The sequence below is a fragment of the Pristis pectinata genome, chromosome 3 (genome assembly GCF_009764475.1).
Source record: "Pristis pectinata isolate sPriPec2 chromosome 3, sPriPec2.1.pri, whole genome shotgun sequence".
NCBI lineage: Eukaryota > Metazoa > Chordata > Chondrichthyes > Rhinopristiformes > Pristidae > Pristis > Pristis pectinata.
The window spans coordinates 111,936,467-111,956,397 of record NC_067407.1 but is presented as its reverse complement, the minus strand read 5'-3'; the positions used below and the strand labels follow the sequence as shown (position 1 = coordinate 111,956,397).

At 36.9% G+C, this 19,931-nt stretch overlaps 1 protein-coding gene across 1 annotated transcript in view; it reads left to right on the top strand.

Annotated features, from left to right (window-relative positions):
- eprs1 (glutamyl-prolyl-tRNA synthetase 1) overlaps positions 1-19,931 on the top strand; it is a 65,139-nt gene that overhangs the window by 2,740 nt on the left and 42,468 nt on the right. The window contains 10 exon segments of the mRNA XM_052010965.1: positions 996-1,058; positions 1,061-1,079; positions 3,538-3,637; positions 12,572-12,728; positions 13,245-13,384; positions 15,441-15,535; positions 17,477-17,498; positions 17,501-17,605; positions 18,310-18,502; positions 19,270-19,441. Coding sequence (XP_051866925.1) covers positions 996-1,058; positions 1,061-1,079; positions 3,538-3,637; positions 12,572-12,728; positions 13,245-13,384; positions 15,441-15,535; positions 17,477-17,498; positions 17,501-17,605; positions 18,310-18,502; positions 19,270-19,441 — 1,066 coding nt within the window.

The window sequence follows — 19,931 nt, the reverse complement described above, 5'->3', positions numbered from 1 at the left end:
CACCTGGTGGTGCTGTTTAGCATTGACGATTGGGTGGATATGTCAGTTGCTCTTGTTTTACTTTGGATGACATTTCACCTTGCATCCAATCTTCCAATCTGCAATGCAGCAATTGCTCAGCCAGTAGAACTCAGCTGTTCCTAAAGTAATTATTGATTATTTAGATTCCATAAATGAAATCGGAAATGCAAATAAACGTACTTAATCTTTTATGTATTTTGTTTGATGTGCAACTTAAATCACTTAGTCTTTCAAACACCATGACTTTGATTTTCCTTGCTATCCTTAACCATGACAATATATAGAAAATCAGTTTCCCCTGTTACGCTTTAGAATGGCATTAAAGTTGAATAATGTGAGGTTTTCTTCAACAGAAACAGCATGTTTTAAGTAAGAATTGATTGTTACTTTGAAATGCCAATACAGATATGTTTGTAAAACTGTTGTTGAAACCTTTGCTCAACTAAAGTGTTTTAGCAACTCTGAACTCTGCAGACTTTATTTGCAACAAAAACTAATCAGGTAAATTTAAAAAAGAAATCAATTTTTGGTTGGAAGTTGGCAATTCATTGCAGTAAGTTTTAGGGAAGAAACCAGCCAAACAGTGAAGAAATTGTTTTCATAAATAAAGGGATGTAAGAGTTATTAATTGCATATATAGATTTATTTGATGCAGATTTAATTTTAGCATTCAAATCATGGCCTTGCTAGCATTGACCAGGAAGAAGGACTGGACTATTAATGTCGAAGCTTTCGTAATTTTCTTAATGACAGTTGATACTGTTGGTAGCTCCGCACTGCAAAGATTAGGTGCGTTTTTTAATAAGTAAGATGAGATAAGATATCTTTATTAGTCACATGTACAATGAAACACACAGTGAAATGCATCTCTTAACGTTAACTGGGACCATTTCACATATAATAAAATCATTGTTCACTCAAATTTGATATCAAGTTCTGAATATGAGTATAGAATGAATTGTTCTCTTTTGTAGGTGTATTGCTAACTGCAGAACACATCAAAGATTATGTCAACATTTTGGTTGAAGAGGGTAAAGAAATATTCTGCGAATTTCTGAGTAAGTACCATGGTATCTGGAGACCTGGTGGAGTTTATTGCACCTATTTTAGTTGGATGAGCTAATCAGGACCTTTCAACTTCAAAGTTTTAACAATTAATATTTAATCCTTCTGGATATTAAAAATTACTTCTTACAAATGCTGCATTAATAAAATATTGATATGTAGAGAAAGATAATAGGGAAATGTATTCTTTAAACTTTGTTGCTGCGGCTCTGAAATTGAATGCTAGGAGGTATTAACAATGGCTTATTTTTAATGGCTTTTACAATATTAAGTAATTAACTTGGTCACTCAGAATCATTCTTATTATGTGTTGACTTGAGCATAAAATCCTATTTAAAATGTTCCATGAACAAACTAAAAACTATGATTGGCTTCTTTTGTCACTGAATTATTAAGCATTCCTACAGGACAGGAACTCGGTGGTCGAATCACATGTAGTAGCAGTAGTATTAGTAGGGTTGTGGTATTTACAAATGAGCTATTGGTGTTTCAATGACAACATTTTCAATTGATCAATGTACCCAGATCTAATAATTAACACACACCCTTACTGGTAGGGCAGATGAACAGGTATCAAATGATCTTAAGTAGTAATCCCATTCAGCATACATATTTCATATATTTCATTTCTCTTTACTTTCCCCTATAACCTCTTCTTTTAAACGCTGTTGAATTTTTATCTTAGCTCATTGATTCTGTGCCTGCTTAAACACCTTCCAAAATTTGCTCCAAATTTATATCCTTGACTGTTCTTTTGATTATTCATCCCAACTTTCCTTCCACTTCCTGCATTACATCTATTGCATCTGTAAAGCATCTTGAGATGCTTTTGTGAAATGAGTTCCATAGATGACGAGTTCCCTTGCATATTGCAGCAATCATCATTATTTAGGTTTATATAATTTTATTATGATGCCTTGTTTGGGTACATAAAATTAGAGCTTGGACATTGAGGACTGAAATGAAAAAAATATTTTTTCAAAAAACAAGGTAGTTGAAAGCGTGACTATCTCTCGTCAAAAAGTTCTGCATTCCTTTTAACTTAAATTACTTACCTTTTGGTTTTGCCCCATTTGAATTTGAGAACATTAAATATTGGAAATTGATCTGGTTGGTAATTCTCAATCAGAATATCGATATTTATTGTCATATACAGTTTGAGGTACATATAAGCTAATGGTGACATGAATTCACAAGTGTTACACAGCCATGCAGCCAAAAGATAAATTTGAACGTTCCTGTTTGTAACTGCCTGTAAGAGATATTGAATTTCAAAACACCCTTTGATTTATATAAATGATTTGGATGAAAATGTAGATGAGTGGCTTAGTAAGTTTGCAGACGATACAATGATTGGTGGTGATGTTGATGGTGTAGAAGATCGCCAAAGGATACAGTGGGATATAGATTAGTTGCAGATATGGGCGGAGAAATGGCAGATGGTGTTTAATTCGGTCAAATGTGAGGTATTGCGCTTTGGGAAATAAAATGTAAAGGGGACAGTACACTGTTGATTGCAAGGCCCTTAACAGTGTTGATGTACAGAGGGATCTTGGGGTCCCAAGTCCATAGGTCCCTGAAAGTGGCTGCACAGTAAGTAGTAAAGAAGGCATATTGGCATGCTTGCCTTCATTAGTCGCGGCATTATTTTCAGGAGTCAGGAGTTATGTTGCAGCTTTATAAACTCTAGTTAGGCCGCATCTGGAATATTGCATTCAATTCTGTTTGTCCCATTATAGGAAGGATGTGGAGGCTTGGAGAGGGGTGCAGAAGAGGTTTACCAGGATGATGCCTGGATTAGAGGGCATGTTGCTATAAGAGAGGTTGGACAAACTTGGCTGAGGGAAGACCTGTTAGAGGTTTATAAGATTATGAGAGGCATGGATAGAGTAGTCACTTGATATCTTTTACCTAAGGTTGAAATGTCTAATACTGGAGGGCACGCATTTAAGGTGAGAGAGGGTAAGTTCAAAGGAGATGTGTGGGGCAAGTTTTTTTTAACACAGGGGGTGGTTGGTGCCTGCAATGTGCTGCCAGGGGTGGTAGAGCCATTTAAGAAGCTCTTAGATAGGCACAGTGGACGTGCAGAGAATGGAGGGATATGGACATTGTGTAGCCAGAAGGGATTAGTTTAGGCATTTAATTACTAGTTTCATTAGTTTGACACAACGTTGTGGGCCTAAGGGCCTGTTCCTGTGCTGTACTGTTCTATATTCTTGTTGACTTGACAAATACTTCTTGTATCATTTGTACCATATACAATTCTGTACCATCATCATTTCATGTAGTCCCATCATTTGAAACCCACTGTACTCAATGCCAAATCAGAGGTCATGTATGATTTAAAATATTTTTAAAAATATATAACTTTATTTATTTAGAGCAGTTGGTGGGAAATAGTTATTGATTATTGTGTTGCTACTGTAGTATACTCTATTTTCAATATTACAGAAATGTCACGTTTAATGATGTGAATTCCATTGTTCGCTATCTGGCTCGGGTTGCTACCACCTGCAAGCTCTATGGCTTCAATCTGCTGGAACACTGTGAGGTAAGAAATTGATTTTTAGATTGGGGACAAAATGATTAATTTAATACCTTGAATAGCACCTACATGCAATCAGAGCAGCATTAAAGCACCCCTTGTTATTTAGAATAAACTTTGTCAACCTTGAAGATGAACCTTTTATGTATGTAGATTGCTCCAATTATAAACAGCAATTTCTTAATTGTTTGTGAGTTCTGTAACAATATTTAGATCTAATAGCAGGAATAAAAAAGTAATACTTCCTGAGCAGTATTTTGTCACTTAGAAGTAAGGTTGGGGAATGAAATTGTCAAGTGATGTCTTTGGCTAATTGTTGGCAGTATTTTCAAATGACCACTTAAACAGTATGATTCTTTCAAATTACCCATTTGAGGTGCAAGGAAATGTTTCATTGTTGTTGGTCTTTCACATTTCCCTAAAATATTTTAGTTTTCAATAAATTTAGAAGTTTTCTATGACTTTGCACTCCCTTGCCTTATTGCTGTTTACCATTGGCTGGTGTTCATCTGATTAGGTTATGTGACGCCCTGGCTAAGAGGTTTGTATCATAGAGTCATAGAGCTTAGCAGCATGGAAGATAGGCTCTTTGGCCCAACTCATCCATGCCAACCATGTGGCCTAACTGAGCTAGTCCTATTTGGCCCATATCCCTCTAAACCTTTAATATCCATGTACCTGTCCAAATATCTTTTAAATGTTGTAATTGTACCTGCCTCTACCTCTTCCTCTGGCAGCTAATTCCATATACGCACCACCTTCTGTGTGGAAAAAGTTATCCCTTGGGCCTCTTAAATATTTCCCCTCTCATTTTGAACCTATACCCTCCAAGTTTGGACTCCTCTACCTTGGGGGAAAAGACTGGCTATTCACTGTATCTATGCCTGTCATGATTTTATAAACTAAGGTCAGCCTTCAGCCTCTTATGCTCTGGGGAAAAAAGTCCTAGCCTAGCCTCATCTTAAATGCTCCAGTCCCAGTAACATCCTCAAATCTTTTTGCACTCTTTCCAGTTTAATGACATCCTTCTTATAGCAGGGCGATCAGAACTGTACACAGTGTTCCAAATGTGGCATTACCAACGTCTTGTACAGCTGTAACTTGATATTTCAACTCCTGTACTTAATATCTTGACCAATGAAGGCAAGCGTGCTAAACTTCTTTACCACCTGTCAGCAGCATTTGTTTTTCAGTTGCAATTCTTGAGCTAATCTGCCGTAGCTGGTTGTTTAGTAACTGTTAATTGGATGGTTGATCAGAAAATGTGTGAAAAGGTTTTCTTCGTATGGAATGTACTTATTGAAATAAATCAGAAAGCAGACAAATATGTAAACATAAATTGTTGCTAATTCCCAAAATATTCAACTATATGATAAAGATCTGAACCAGGTGATTTTTGTTTTTGCTTTGTAGATATTCATAAGTCACACTTGTGATTTGTGACAATTTATCAGTATGTATACTTTCAATGGGACTGCATGAGAGGGATTAATAGGCTTGATACCAGTGGGCAGTTTCTGCGACCAGAGGGATTTAGAACTAGGTGACTAATGGGATTGATGAGAAGAAATTCCATCATGCACACGGTTGTAAATTTTTGAACTCTCTATCTGAGAATACTGCAGGTGCTTAATCATTGAGATTATACAAGTCTGAGATTGGCAGATATTTGCATACTAAGAGAATTAGTGGATGGGGGTTCAGGCAGGAAAATAGACAAACCACAAGATCATTCATGATCTTGCATGGTGGAATGTGTTTAAGGGATTATAGGCGTACTGGACCTATTTCTTTTGTTACAATTGAGTAGACATTTTTTTAAAGCTGCTGTTTTCCCAACCCTTGATTTTATTGTTTTGCTTACTAGTTTGCTTATCCCAATATCTTCATACTCACTAGCTGATGAAATCCTCAGCCTTGCCTTTATTATCTCCTAGCCTACATTATTTCTCGACTATTTCAAGCTTTCTTGATCAGCCCCCATCCTGCACTCTTCATAAACTCATCTAAAGTTGCAAACCATATCTAATTCTTACAAAGTTGCTTTCACTTTTTATCCAGTTGACCTGGGATTCTGGTCAGTCAAAGCAATTTTTAATATTTAAAAATATAGCTCTATTCAGGACCCTCCATGACCTGTCCCCCTTTTATCTTTGCAATCTTCTCCAAGCCTAAGAGGTCTCTGGCTTCTTTTGAATAGTTGACTTTAAAGTCATTCCATAAAATCTACCACTTTGTCCAAGCTTTTGCTTACTTGCCCTAATATCAACGTATGTGGTCTGTGTCAAATTACGTCTGCAATTGCTCATGAAGTATCTCACGAGGTGCAAGATAACATTGTGTTACATTCTCAGTTTATATGACCTCCAACGTTTGCATTGGCCAGCAGATGAGTCTGCATTTGTTTTCCTCTGCAATCTTTAGGTCAGTGAAATCTTGTGTTTAAATGAATGCAGAATGCTTTTTTTGTCAATATGGGTCATAGTACAGAGTTTAAAATAAATAATTTTCAAAGGAGATGCAGAAAGGTTTTCTTAGCATAACCAAATTTTAGCTCATGGTTTAATAAATGTCATGTTTTCTTGTCCAAGGTGTATTGGGAACATGATATATTTGTCAACTTTGGATTAGTTTGCGAGGTTTTATGCAATTGCAGTGCAAGTTATTTTGCACTAACTTTGTGTTTTTCAGAGAATTGGCTGAGCTGTGAGGATTGAATTTTGATTATTATGTGCATTGGGGCAAATTAAAAAGAGAATTTGAAGTGGATGTGGGGAATTAGTCAAGACTGTAGTCTTGACTAATTCCAGTGTTTTTTTTCTGTTACTTTTACCTGTCTTGAATTTTGACAGCAGCATTTTATATCTCAGATTTTTCTTCATATTGGATGCACAATATAAAAGTGGTACAGTTGCATCCATGTATTTCAGAATGATCATGAGGAATTGGTGAAAAAACCTAGGAAGTTCATGTGGTTAAATCTGTCATTAAACGTCTTTGCTATATAAGTTCAAGATGTGGTTGTGTTTTAAGTATTAAGAAGTGTCAGTATTTGTAGATCGGCACAATGGCACAGCTAGTAGGGCTGCTGCTTCGGAGTTCGAGTGCCCAGGTTTATCCCTTACTTCAGTGTATTCCCACTGCCGTGCACAGACACAGAAGTCTGGAATGCACAGTTGCTCATGCTGCAGTCAGCTATTCACAGTGGTACCTTACTTTCACAGTACATGTTGTCAGCTCTTTGCTGAACTGCCAGCTAGCCATCAGCACGATCTGGCCTGTTGAAGAATTCTGAGACAGTAGATGCTGGACATCTGAAATAAAACAGAAAATGTTAGAAATACTCAACAGGTCAGGCAGCATCTATGGACAGAATAAGAATTAATATTTCAGGACAACAGCTTTTTGTAATAATTCTTCCTGACCTGTTAAGTATTTCTAACATTTAATGCTTTATGGTTTTTAAGTAAGCTTTCAAACACTTTAAACTGCAAAATCAAGAGATGGGCTTGCACACCAATTTTTTTTCCTATAAATTGCTGTTTCATGGTATGAAATAGAGACCACGTTGCTGCTATTATAGCTGCAGATTATGAGCATCATTGTGCATAAAGTCCCGTTGAACAGTCAATTCTGCTTGTTTTTTTTAAACAATACTCTGGATAATTTCAAACACAGGACAAATTCTTGACTGTTTGACTTATAAGAATGAAAAAAATCTGAATTTAAGGAAAGTCAACAGGATTGTATTTGACAGATTTGATTCAATTTTTTTGGCCACTCTGGCTTGAAAATTTATGAACATTGCACTTTAAATATATTCTTCAAATTTAAGTTTTGACTAATCTAATGGTTAAATACAGGGAGGGTTCTTCAGATTTCAGTTGAATTCAGATATCGTCTTTACTTTGGTTTTTCTTTTGTTGAAGACATTTAAAGTATATAAATTGGTCATTAATCCCAGTAAGAGATTATATTGTTCAGAGTTCCCTGTGAATCTGGAAAGCATATGGCATGTACTGTGGAAGCAAGGCCCCACTGCCACGTCAACTTGTCTGGTTGTGAATTTGTACAAACCTATGCCAGTTGGGACAGATGGAAACAATTTTTCTATGCTGCTTACCATTTTATCAAACTTGCAGTGGAGATGGAATGTTAAGTTAGAAAACTAAATAGCTGCAAAACAAGTATCACATAAGACTATGATTTTCTGCTTTCTTGGAAATGTAAAATCTTTAAATTTGAATAGGAAAGCAAATGTAAACACTCACAAAAGCAAAATACTATGGATTTTGGAAATTGAAACTGAAAGTGCTGGAGAGATTCGGTAAATCATTTGACATCACCTGAGAAAGGAATGGATTGAGCTTCTTGGCTTGATGTCCTTTCATATGAGCTGGTGAAAGACCAGTAGTCTGAAGCATTAACTGTGTTTTCCCCTCTCCACAAATACTGATTGACTTGCCATTCTGTTTTGCTTTTTACCCATTCCTTGCTAACTTGCACTTCAGTGTTTAAATTTTCTTCCCCTTTCTTAAAGCTTTTGATTTGTCTGGGGCACGCTTCTATTTGATCATCACCTATAACATTCTCATGTGGCATGGTTCATGTTGATTTAGTTATCATTTATCTAAAAGAATCTATAAAGTGATCAATTTTGATGTTTGAAGAGAAATGGGGGGGGTGGGGGGGAATCACAAAATTTCCATAGTTTTGTAAAGTCGACTTCGAAGCAGTGGGGTAGAGACAGTCTTTGATAGGATGGAAAATATGTTAGAACAGTGGGAAGGTACTTGAAAAATGATGTGGTTCTCTTTCCCCAAGAACAAGAGTTCTAAATGCCACAAAACAATAGTAAAGAACAACCAAATATAAATTTTAAAAAATAGCAGGAATTTGGAAGGTATCAAAGAACAGCTAAAGATAATAATCCAATAAGTATAAAAAGTGAGTAGAGAAACTTGCAAGTTATGCCAAAATCAACACAATCTTTTTACAACTTTTATTAGAAAAGATGATGGGAGCAATGGGGCTCATTTCAAAAAGCACGTGTCATTAACATAATACATTTAAAGAAAATGGCAGATGTTTTGAATGCCTGTTGTATTTACAAAAGAGGCAGAGGATGGCACCCCAGACCTCCAGAAAGCCAACACTGAATTGAAGGGACAGGGATTTGCCAAAATTAACTAGTCTACATAAGTGATAAAATAACGGCTCAAGACCAGATGTTTTTATCTCCCATGGTTTTAAAGAAATTTAGTGTGAACATTGGTGCCGTAATTAAAATCTCTTAAAGTTCTCTCTATTTTAAAAATACCTCTCTTTTTAAGAAATGTGACAGATGGCAGTCAAATTTTTCCTTTTTGAAGGGTAATGTGAGTGATTTTGTTAAATTTGCAATTGGTCATAAGGATAAGTCATGTTTGCTGAACCTGACTGATTTTAATGAAAAATTTATTTTACTGAAAAATTGGTTGGAGTGCGAATAGGTGAACGTCAGCAGCAGTTTGATAATGTCCTTAATTTTGCTGAAGTTGAGTGTAATGGAACTGAAGGCAAATTATTAATTTAAAAATTGTCTGCCAATCCAGAGAGACAGTGGGTCAGATATTCACATTGGATGGAAATAGTGGTATGCTGTAAAGATCTATGTTTGGGCTACAGCTGTTCACTATTTATAAATTGCTTAGCTGATAGTATAGAAAGCCATGTAACCAGTTTGTCAGTGGCAAAAAGATGGATAGGATTTGTAAGCAGTGTTATTTGAAGCACGAAACTATTAACGGATCAAGTGATGTACCTAATAGTGTTAAATTATTTTCAATGTGAAATTTTCCAATTTGAACCAAAAAAACGTGAAATGGAATGCATTTAGTGAAAGGCCTGAAATGACTAAATTTCTAAAGACTTGAAGGTCAGCTTCATGAGTAATTAAAATGTTATAGATAGGTGGAAGAAAAGAATCAAAGTTCAATGGAATACTGGCTTTTATATCTAGGTGATTGGAGTACAAGAAGATAGAAATTGTGCTACAACTATATTGTGATGTCAGGGATTTTATTCCATGCTTCCAATGTAGTGAAAACATCCACGGTAATTCACAGGAGAATTACCCTACAAAAAGTTGGTATTGAGGCATTTATAGCATCAAGACAAGTTTTTCACTGTACCTCAGTACAAGTGACAATAATAAACCAATACCAATTGGGTTAGTGGGAGGTTTCCAGCCTCTTAGAGATTTATAAAGGTGCTTTTGAGAGGGAATTCCAGAGCTTAGGAACTTGGTTGAAGGAAAACCTGCCAATGGTAGTGGAGCAGTTAAATTTGGGTATGGTTAAGAGCTGGGAATTTTTATTGTTTTGGAGGGTTTATGGGGCTGAAAATATTGCAAGGGCATGGATAAGATCGTGGAGGATAAGGATTTTCAGACTTTGACAATACTATACCAAGACTTAGGATAGGACCAACGTGTGGTGGATTAATGGAATCATGCAAGTTAGGCCACAAGATCATTCAAAATTCTACTGCATACTTAGAGAGCAGGACATGAGGAAGCTAACTATAAATGCATTGGAATGATCAAACCTCGCGGTTAGGAAGGGCATGGATATGTATTTCAGCAACAAATGAATTGGCACTGTGCAGAATCAGATCATGTTGCAGAGATGGAATTACTTACCCTCAGTGAAAGAACTGAGGTCAAAAGGCATCTGATTCAACTTCAGACATTTGGAAGGAATGAGGATGGAATTGGTGGTTAGGGAATTAAAGTTGTTACGTGGCTTGGGCTTCATTCTTCCCAGTTGGAAGAAATTTCTGTTTGTCCAATAATGAGTGTTGCACAGATAGTTTGACAGCTTAGCGAACATGGAGGGATCAAGAGAGAGTGGTGAGGCAGACACAAGAGACTGCACAAAGAACATAGAAAACCTACAGCACAATACAGGCCCTTCGGCCCACATAGTTGTGCCGAACATGTCCCTACCTTAGAAATTACTAGGCTTACCTATAGCCCTCTATTTTTCTAAGACTCATGTACCTATCCAAAAGTCTCTTAAAAGACCTTATCGTATCCACCTCCACCACCGTTGCTGGCAGCTCATTCCACGCACCCACCACTCTCTGAGTAAAAAAACTTATTCCTGACATCTCCTCTGTACCTATTCCCTGCACCTTAAACCTGTGTCCTCTTGTGGCAACCATTTCAGCCCTGGTAAAAAAGCCTCTGACTATCCACACAATCTATGCCTCTCATCATCTTCTGCACCTCTATCAGGTCACCTCTCATCCTCCATCACTCCAAGGAGAAAAGGCTGAGTTCACTCAACCTATTTTCATAAGGCATGCTCCCCAATCCAGGCAACATCCTTGTAAATCTCCTCTGCACCCTTTCTATGGCCTCCACATCCTTCCTGTAGGGAGGCGACCAGAACTGAGCACAGTACTCCAAGTGGGGTCTGACCAGGGTCCTATATAGCTGCAACATTACCTCTCGGCTCCTAAATTCAATTCCATGATTGATGAAGGACAATACACCATATGCCTCCTTAACCACAGAATCAATCTGTGCAGCTGCTTTGAGCGTCCTATGGACTCTGACCCCAAGATCCCTCTGATCCTCCACGCTGCCAAGAGTCTTACCATTAATACTATATTCTGCCATCAAATCTGACCTACCAAAATGAACCACTTCACACTTATCTGGGTTGAACTTCATCTGCCACAATCTGGAGCAACACGTAAAATGCTGGAGGGACTCAATGGGTCAGGCAGCATCATTGGAGGAAAGTCAGTGTTTTGGGTTGAGACCCTTCATCAGTGGGTGATGAGGCAGAGCTGGTGTCCTCTCCTTTGATGTGGAATGTGACAGTGTTTTTCAGGTGATTTTTTTTTTGTTTGTTTTGCTGAGAAATACCATGTAGATGAGAAATAGGATTGGGCAGAAACCAGTGGTAATAATATCAGCATGAAAATAGAAGATGTTATAGTTGATTCTCTTAATACAAAGCCCTGGTTAGAACACACAACTGAGAGCAATTCTGGGCACTTGATTTTAGGAGCAATATATTGCCTTGGAAGCTATTCACTGTGGATTTATCAGAATGATGCCTGAAGAGACTGCATAACTAGGATTGTATCATCTTTTGAATTTAACATGGTAAAATGTGATTTGATTAAAGTATTAAGGGAGGCTTTTAGGAAAGTACATTGGCAAATGTCGAATTTTATTAGCAGTTTCTCTCTGGAAGTTTAGGATTGGTGTCACAAGTTCAGTGAAATTTCACAGAATTCTGAATTGGAGATAAAATGTCAGTTTCATCATCATCACTAAGTCTAAATCCTGGAATTCTCTATACAACTGCAATGTGGGAACATTTTCACCAGCTGTACTGCAGCATTTTGATAAGGTGGCTCATACCACCTTCTCAAAGCCTTTTTAAGGATGGGCAATAAATACTGGCCTTGCATGTGATGCCCAGATCCTGATTTTAAAGAAGTCAGACCCCTTTATTGACTTTAGTCCTTTAAGTTGAGGGATGTGACTGGCAAAAGTGTTTTAGCTGTGTAACATTAGAGCAATATACTTCTGGTAATGGGCCTTTGGGATAGGAAAAAATCTACTACACGAGGCAAAATTTTTAATGCTAAAGCAAATAGGCCTACACACACTGATGTCACTATAAATTTTGTGGAAAGCATTGTGTACATGTTGAAAGATAATATAATTTTACTAAGTTAAATTCCAGTGATTCATTATGATTAAATCACAGTAGAAATTTCATTAATTCCAAAGAGGCATTTATGACTAGTTAAGACTCTTCTTTTCCTGGTCTTATAATTTTGAGAACTTTTGATCACATTTCTATCTGTCTGGAGTATTCAATGTTAAATGATGAATTTTAAATCTGATCCCAGCTGAATTCATTTTGTTTGCAGGTTGATCACTGGTTGGAGTTCAGCAGCACAAGACTTGCGAGCTCTGCTTTGTTTCCTGCAGCAATACAAGAGCTTGACAGTACACTCTCTCTCAGGACTTACCTGGTTGGACATGAGCTGACCATAGCTGATCTTTGTGTATGGGCAGCCTTGAAAGGTTGGCAAGAGAATTACATACATACAACATATTATTTAAAATATTTTTGAAAAATAACTTGTAATTTAATTTTTGAAATTGCAAGTATAAACTTGAGTGTGCCTGTAAATGTCTACATGAATTGAACATGCTTGTAATGGGAAGAGAGATTAAACAGACTGGGGCAGTGGTTTCTTGAATCCAGAAACAAGTGGAGGGGGTTGTTTACAAGTCTGGCAAGGAGTGTTGTTGAATGATATTAAATATAGGATGTTGATTTTGTATTTTTTAAATCTGATTGAATTTCTAGAATATAGATAGTAAATTGTCATAGGTACTGTTTCCCAAAGAAGGTTAATTTAGCACTAACTACTTTTCCCAGCTATTTGACTGGGAAGAAATATTTTATCACCGGTAAATTGCACAGCAGTGAGTAAATGATGAATCATTGATGTGGGAATAAATTGCTCAATGACCATTGTTTAAATGACAGCCACTTGCATCTTTGTATTATTAAGACTATACTTTTATCAACAGGAAGTAACCTTTGTCAGAAGCAGCTAAGCCAGAACACGACACCAGCTCATGTTAAACGGTGGTACAACTTCCTTGGCTCCCAGAAAGCATTTCAGTCTGTGGATAAAAAATGGGTCATAGTAACACCACAGAATAAAGCGGTAAGTATGCAGTTTTCTAAAATCTCATGGATTAATTGTTCAGTAACATAGTATAAGAGCTGGCATTAAAATTATTGTAAATTTGTCGCTCTGGTTGATTGCTATCTCAATTGTGATATTCTCATTACATCCAGTCTTGTACACCTCTGTCCTAAGGATTACTCATTGTCTATCTGGCCTTGCATTTTATTCTAGAAACAAACAATATCAATTTAGCTGTGTAAATGCAACAGTATAGGTGTGTATTCAATGGTTATACCTTGGTTTGATGTGAACTAACCACTGTAGTCCTTCTGGCAAAAGTAATCCTGTGGCAGGGTTAGGGTAAGAAGTTCCAGAAAGTGGATTCTACAAAAATTAAGGAACATTGACTTATTTCCAAATCAGGATAGTGAGTGCAGTGGCAGGGAGCTCCCATGCACATGTTACTATTTTTCTTCCAGATGATAACTGTAACAGATTTGGGAGGTGTTTTTGAATTGTCTTGTTTGGTAAATCCAATGCATTTTGTAGATAGTGTGCTCTGGTATCACTTTGCGCTAGTCTTGGAGAATGGATGTTTATGGTGATGATTATAATGCTTCATTGCCCTGTATATGGCATGTTTGCACAAGCAATCCACCTTGATGAATTCTCAATATCAGCAATGCTGAATGAGAAGCCCTTTGCAATGTAGAATGGGAAATCTGATGAATTAATCAATATTGTTCTCCCGAATCTCCAAATATATGGCTCTCGAATAGCATCTCAAAGGGCAATCTGTTTCTATCCTAATCGGGTGCCACAGAGATACGTAGGGGCAAGGGAACTTGATCACAGATATCATTTCACTAATTTGGTAATTGCCCTGCTGGTGCTGCTGTGTTTTTCTTAGTAAATTGACAATGAAACCACTTGAGGATTAGCCTTCGGGCATTTTGCTTGGCCAATCTCGAAAGTAATTCCTTTATTTAAAAAAAATCATTCACTGCTGTTCTTTATAAGAAAACTTTTTAACTCTACTTCAACATTTGTTTTTAAAGAAATCTTTGAATTGGGTCTTATTTTTAAAAAAGGACTTGACTGCTTTTGCCAGATATGGTAGACTTGTGCAGACTAGACTGATACTCCTGTAGAGTTTAGAAGAATGAGAGATTTTAAATTAACAACTAACCAAGCATCAGTTGCTATTTTAAGATGAAAGTACAAAATCTCTATCATTCTATGTGTGTCATTCCTTCCTAAATTCATTCTTCAGATAATCCCCTGTCAATGGAAATAATTGATTAGTAACAATTGGTTGCTCTTTAATATTTTGAAAACTGCAGTCAAATTTTCCTTTAGCAATAGTATCACATGTATCCCTTTTGTACCAGTCTTCTGGATGAAAGGCCATTTTGATATTGCCCAAGGCCTTGTAGGTTGCACTGTTTTGGCTGCTACTAAGTGCAATAGGTTTTGGGATCTGGGTATATAGAAGACAATTCAAGGTAAAGACTTTGAGGACAAAACATTGCTTTGCTTAAGATCGTTATATAATTACACACTGTATAGAATTACAGATCACATGCTTTTTCCCACTTAAATCAGCAAGAAATTACAATCAAGCATCTAGGAATATTATTGTATATCACCTATATCCCAAAGGCTTGCACATGACTATCCTTTAATTATTGAGTGTACTGCAAATTGCACTGCATACACAACTTAAATGATCATAAGCAAACAAAAAAACTCCTATTCTCAGCCATGACCACTATGCAACTTTTTAATTCAACCAGTCATGGCTGCCCTTTTTTTATTTGATCGATCCCAAATGCTGTTAGACAGCAACTTTTAAATGTTCAAAAGCTGATTTTTTTTTCCCCCAAATACAGTATTTTCCTACTTGGCAGGAGCTTATAGCTGAATTTGTTCTCTCTTCTGATCTGTAGACAACTGTCAATCACTGAAGGCTTCAAAGCCATGTTCTATGAACTTCGTCTTTAGCTACTATGAGGACTTTAGCAAATGCTGTGTTGAAGTTCATACAACTAACAGCTGTGTTTTATCACTATGTGCTTTAAAACTTCTGCAGACCAATGAGAAGAAAGAGGATCGTGGAAAATTTGTCGAGCTGCCTGGTGCAGAAATTGGGAAAGTAGTAGTAAGATTTCCTCCTGAAGCCAGTGGGTGAGTTCCAAATCACAATTCCTAGCTTTAAATTTCTGGGACTTGAATAGCTTTAAGTCAGTTTGTACTGAAGAACGTGAAGGACATTCAACTTGAGTCAGTGGAGTTGAACACTGAAGATATCAGTTTTTTTTAACAAAGTTGTCATTTTCACTTTTAAAATGTATTAAACAGTGAGAATTTCAAATATTGATAAGAGAGCTAAGGTTTTAAGACAGAATGTGATGGGATATTAAATTGTGGGTTTGACTCAGAGGATGGGAGGGGAATAGTTGTCTTAAGGGAAGAAGTAGATATATATGGAAGCACTCAGCAAGCCTGGCAGAAAGAGAAAGAGTTAATGTTTCAGGTTGCAAATCTTTAGTCAGTTTGGGGCCTTTGACCTGAAAGTTTAACTCTTTCTTTCCACAGATGCTGCCTGACCTGCTGAGTTTTTCCAGCATTTTTGGTTTTTATTTCAGATTTCCAGCATGTGCAGTTTTAAAATTTTTTTTTAATGAGATATGCATGCAAATTAATATCCTGAAATGTCAGTATGATAAACATCCAAGCCTGGGAGGTATTGATATTTTGAATTGAAGAATAAAGCTGTTGTGTTTGAGATCCAGACCATTAGGAAGCAGGAACTGTGTCTTTTGGGGAGGAAATATTTTGACAAATTCTTGATCAGAAGAGGAGTGGATTGTCCTGAATCTCTCACACAGCCCAAACGTCTCACTAACCTGGCAAGGATATGGAGGGCCAACCTAGTTGATCCTTTGTATCCAATGGTGGTCCTGCAAAGTGGGCAAGCCTTGGGTGACACATCTAGAGGTCCCATTTGCAACTTATCTGATGATCTTTGACAGCTTGCCACTATTAAAGGGTTTTGAACTACCTCTGACATATAAATATTTTTAATCACAATTTGTTTCATAAGATAAAGTTTAATACATTATTTTTTAAAGGAAAACTGGCCTGCAGTTGCTTGTTACCCATGGTGCTGGCATAAAGCTGAAGGACAGGGTGTTCTTAACATCTGGCCATTTTCTTCAGCATAATTCCGTTCAGCCTTGACTCTGTTGTGAGTCTTGCAGCAAGGTAGCAGATCAAAAGTGTAGGTGCAGAAATCAAACAGTAGAGAGCAGAGGGTAGCCAGTGTCTTTCTATTGAATTGCTGTCTAGGGTGAGGAACTTCAGTCTGAGGATTTGAGAATGCTAAACCAATATGTTGTAAATGCTGGAATACTGAAATAAAGGCACAAAATGCTGGAAGTACTTGACAGATCCAAAAGTAACTGGAGAGGGGGAAAACAAAAATGTTATTATTTTCAGGCAGTGAGCTTTCACCAGAATTGGTAGATTTAAATATCAAAATTGGATGTCCAATGATGAGATGAATTGGTTGGTGCAAACCACTTGGTGTATTAATAAACATATGGCATCTGGGCACACAATGCTTCATAATTTTCATTATCTTTATTAAATCCCTTAATTGTCCTGTCCCCCTCTAACCTGTTTCATGGCTACAAATTCACTATTTGAACTTACTTTTCCCCTGACTCACGTCGTCTTGATTTTTCTCCCAACTCCGTCCTCCTCACAACGATTACTTTCTTACCTCGCCATCCTATTGTTTCTGGCCATGTCTTTAGCCATCAAAGCCCCAAGTTTCTTCCTCAAAATTACTTGTGTGTTTTACTTGTGGGCAAATTAAAATCCACCACTTTGATTGGGTCTCTTTCTCTGGTCATGTTTTCATTTCTGTCTGTATTAGTGAAGCACTTTGTAATCTAAATGTGTCGTACGAGTGCAAATAATTGTTGTTTTCAAATTCTGCAAAAAGTTTTTGAATTAGAATTTGTAAGAAAATGTAACATAGGATTGTTTGAAGTAAGCATTGCTATTGTTGAGATGTATTTTTTTTCATTGTTTTGCACTCATTTCCTTTGTCAAGTGCAGTTATTTACATATCGGAACATGCGAAAGCTGCCACTCCTGAATCAGCATTATCAAATCAGCTTTAAAGGGAAACTCATCATGAGATTTGATGACACCAATCCGGAAAAGGAGAAGGAAGATTTCGAGAAGGTTGTTACTGAAATGCATTTAGTAAATGCATCTTGGCACATTTAGAACCACAATCACTACTCATCTGACATTAAATAGTCATTTGATTATAGAAGTAAATTTTTATTTAGTATATAGTTTCATTTAAAAAAAACAGTTCTAGGTATGATTATTTCTGTACTTTGGGACTGTACTGCTGCCAGATCTTTCAGATTTTTAAACAGCACAATAGTTGTCATTATCTGAGCTACATTTACTCCCATACCGAATTAAAATCTGAATAAATTGGATAACAGCTTAAAAAATCTCCATTGTGAAAATCAGTCGGTTATCATATTGAAATTGTAAATTCTTTCACTGCTGTTGCTTTATTTTCTGATTTTCTGTTTTTTCCCCCCACCTTGATGATCTTATAAGAGTAAGAAGTCGCAGGTGTGACTGTTTTACTGAACACAGTGGCACTGAACATAAAACAGATTTTGCCCCTTGAGTTCCAAAAGTACCACAATATATTAGTATCATCGTGGAAACCTCCAATGTCACTTGTTCCATCATGGTTTTGCATTGTGTAACTCAGGAACTATAGGAGCAAATTACTTCATCAAAAGTTTCTGGACATTTAATTTATTAGCTTTTATTTGCAACCTGTAATGTGGAATTAAACGAAGATTGTTATCTTGCATTTTAACAAGTTAAATTGTTTATATATTAACTTGTTCCTTTAGGTTATCTTGGAAGATGTTTCAATGCTACAGATAAAACCTGACCGATTTACCTATACCTCAGATCATTTTGACATTATAATGCAGTATGCAGAGAAAATGATTAGAGATGGAAAAGCTTATGTGGATGACACTCCTGCAGAACAAATGAAACAAGAACGTGAGCAAAGAATTGAGTCTAAAAACAGGGCGAATTGTAAGTATTATAATTCTCCGTGCTATCAATCTGGTTTATCAAATCTTTATTTGTTTGTTCTCTTTCTTATTTAAGAAGAATTATCCTTGCTGAGATGTTCTCTCAACTTGACAATGGGACCTACTAGGCTACTTGACTGCAGTGAAAAATGTATTTGAGTCAATGCCCTTGACTTCCCAATGACTGTAGGGGTGATAACCATGAAAGACATAGATTTAAAGTAATTAAATGGAGAGAAAAAGAGAGGGATGAAGAAAAATGTTTTCAGACAATGGGTAGTTAGAATTTATAATAAACTTTTTAATGAAATAGTGGGTGCTGATTCATACACAGTGTGCAATAGGCAATTGGATCAGTACTGGGGTAGAAAATATTGCAGGGATCTGACTACCTGGATGGATCCTTAGAAAGGGATCCAATGGGCTAAGCTGTGCTTTATGTCCTAATTATAACTTTCGAAGCAAAAAATCTTCTTGGAGATCCAAGTGCACTTTCTGAGAGGAAGTGCTTGCAACGTGATGCCTGGTGATGGAAGTTCAGAACAGAATACCAGTCCTCTGCAGACTTGTTATTCCAAACGTGCTATTGTACTTTGAATTGCACAATCTTGCATTAATGTGACCCAAACAAAAAAAACTCTGGAGCACTAGGCGATGGTGATAATGGAAGAATTACTATTATTTACTTGGGAGGGGTTTATTAAAATTAAACTTGGGTAGATCTAAGTTCTTCTTGCACTACCACTGCTTCCCACTTAATTTCTGCAGCTGTGGAACAGAATATTCGAATGTGGGAAGAGATGAAGAATGGAACAGAATATGGGCAAACCTGCTGTTTACGAGCAAAGATTGACATGACTTCCAACAATGGTTGCCTCAGGGACCCCACAATCTACCGATGCAAAAATACGCCACATCCTCGCACAGGACTCAAATACAGGTGCAGTAAGATAAGATATTTATTTATTAGTCACATGTACATCGAAAAGCACAGTGAAATGAGTCTTTTTGCATCACTGAGAATGTGCTGGGGGCAGCCTGCAAGTGTCGCCACTCTATAGTATGCCCACAGCTCCTAACCTGTATGTCTTTGGAATGTGGGAGGAAACTAGAGGACCCGGAGGAAACCCGTGCAGACACAGGGAGGACAGACAAACTCCTTACAGACAGCAGCGGGAATTGAACCCGGGTCGCTGGCACTGTAATAGCGTTATGCTAACTGCATTTAGGTTTTGTACAGAAAACACCAGAATATGTAAATTCTTTATTACCTTAATTTTTATGTTGATATTAAAAAAAAATCATATTATGAGACTTCAGTCCCAGACCATCAGGGAGTACCTTCACAAGAAGTACTATTGTGGTTGCAAAAGATGGCTTACTACCACATTTTCCTGAGCAATATATGCTAGCCTTACTAGGGATACCCA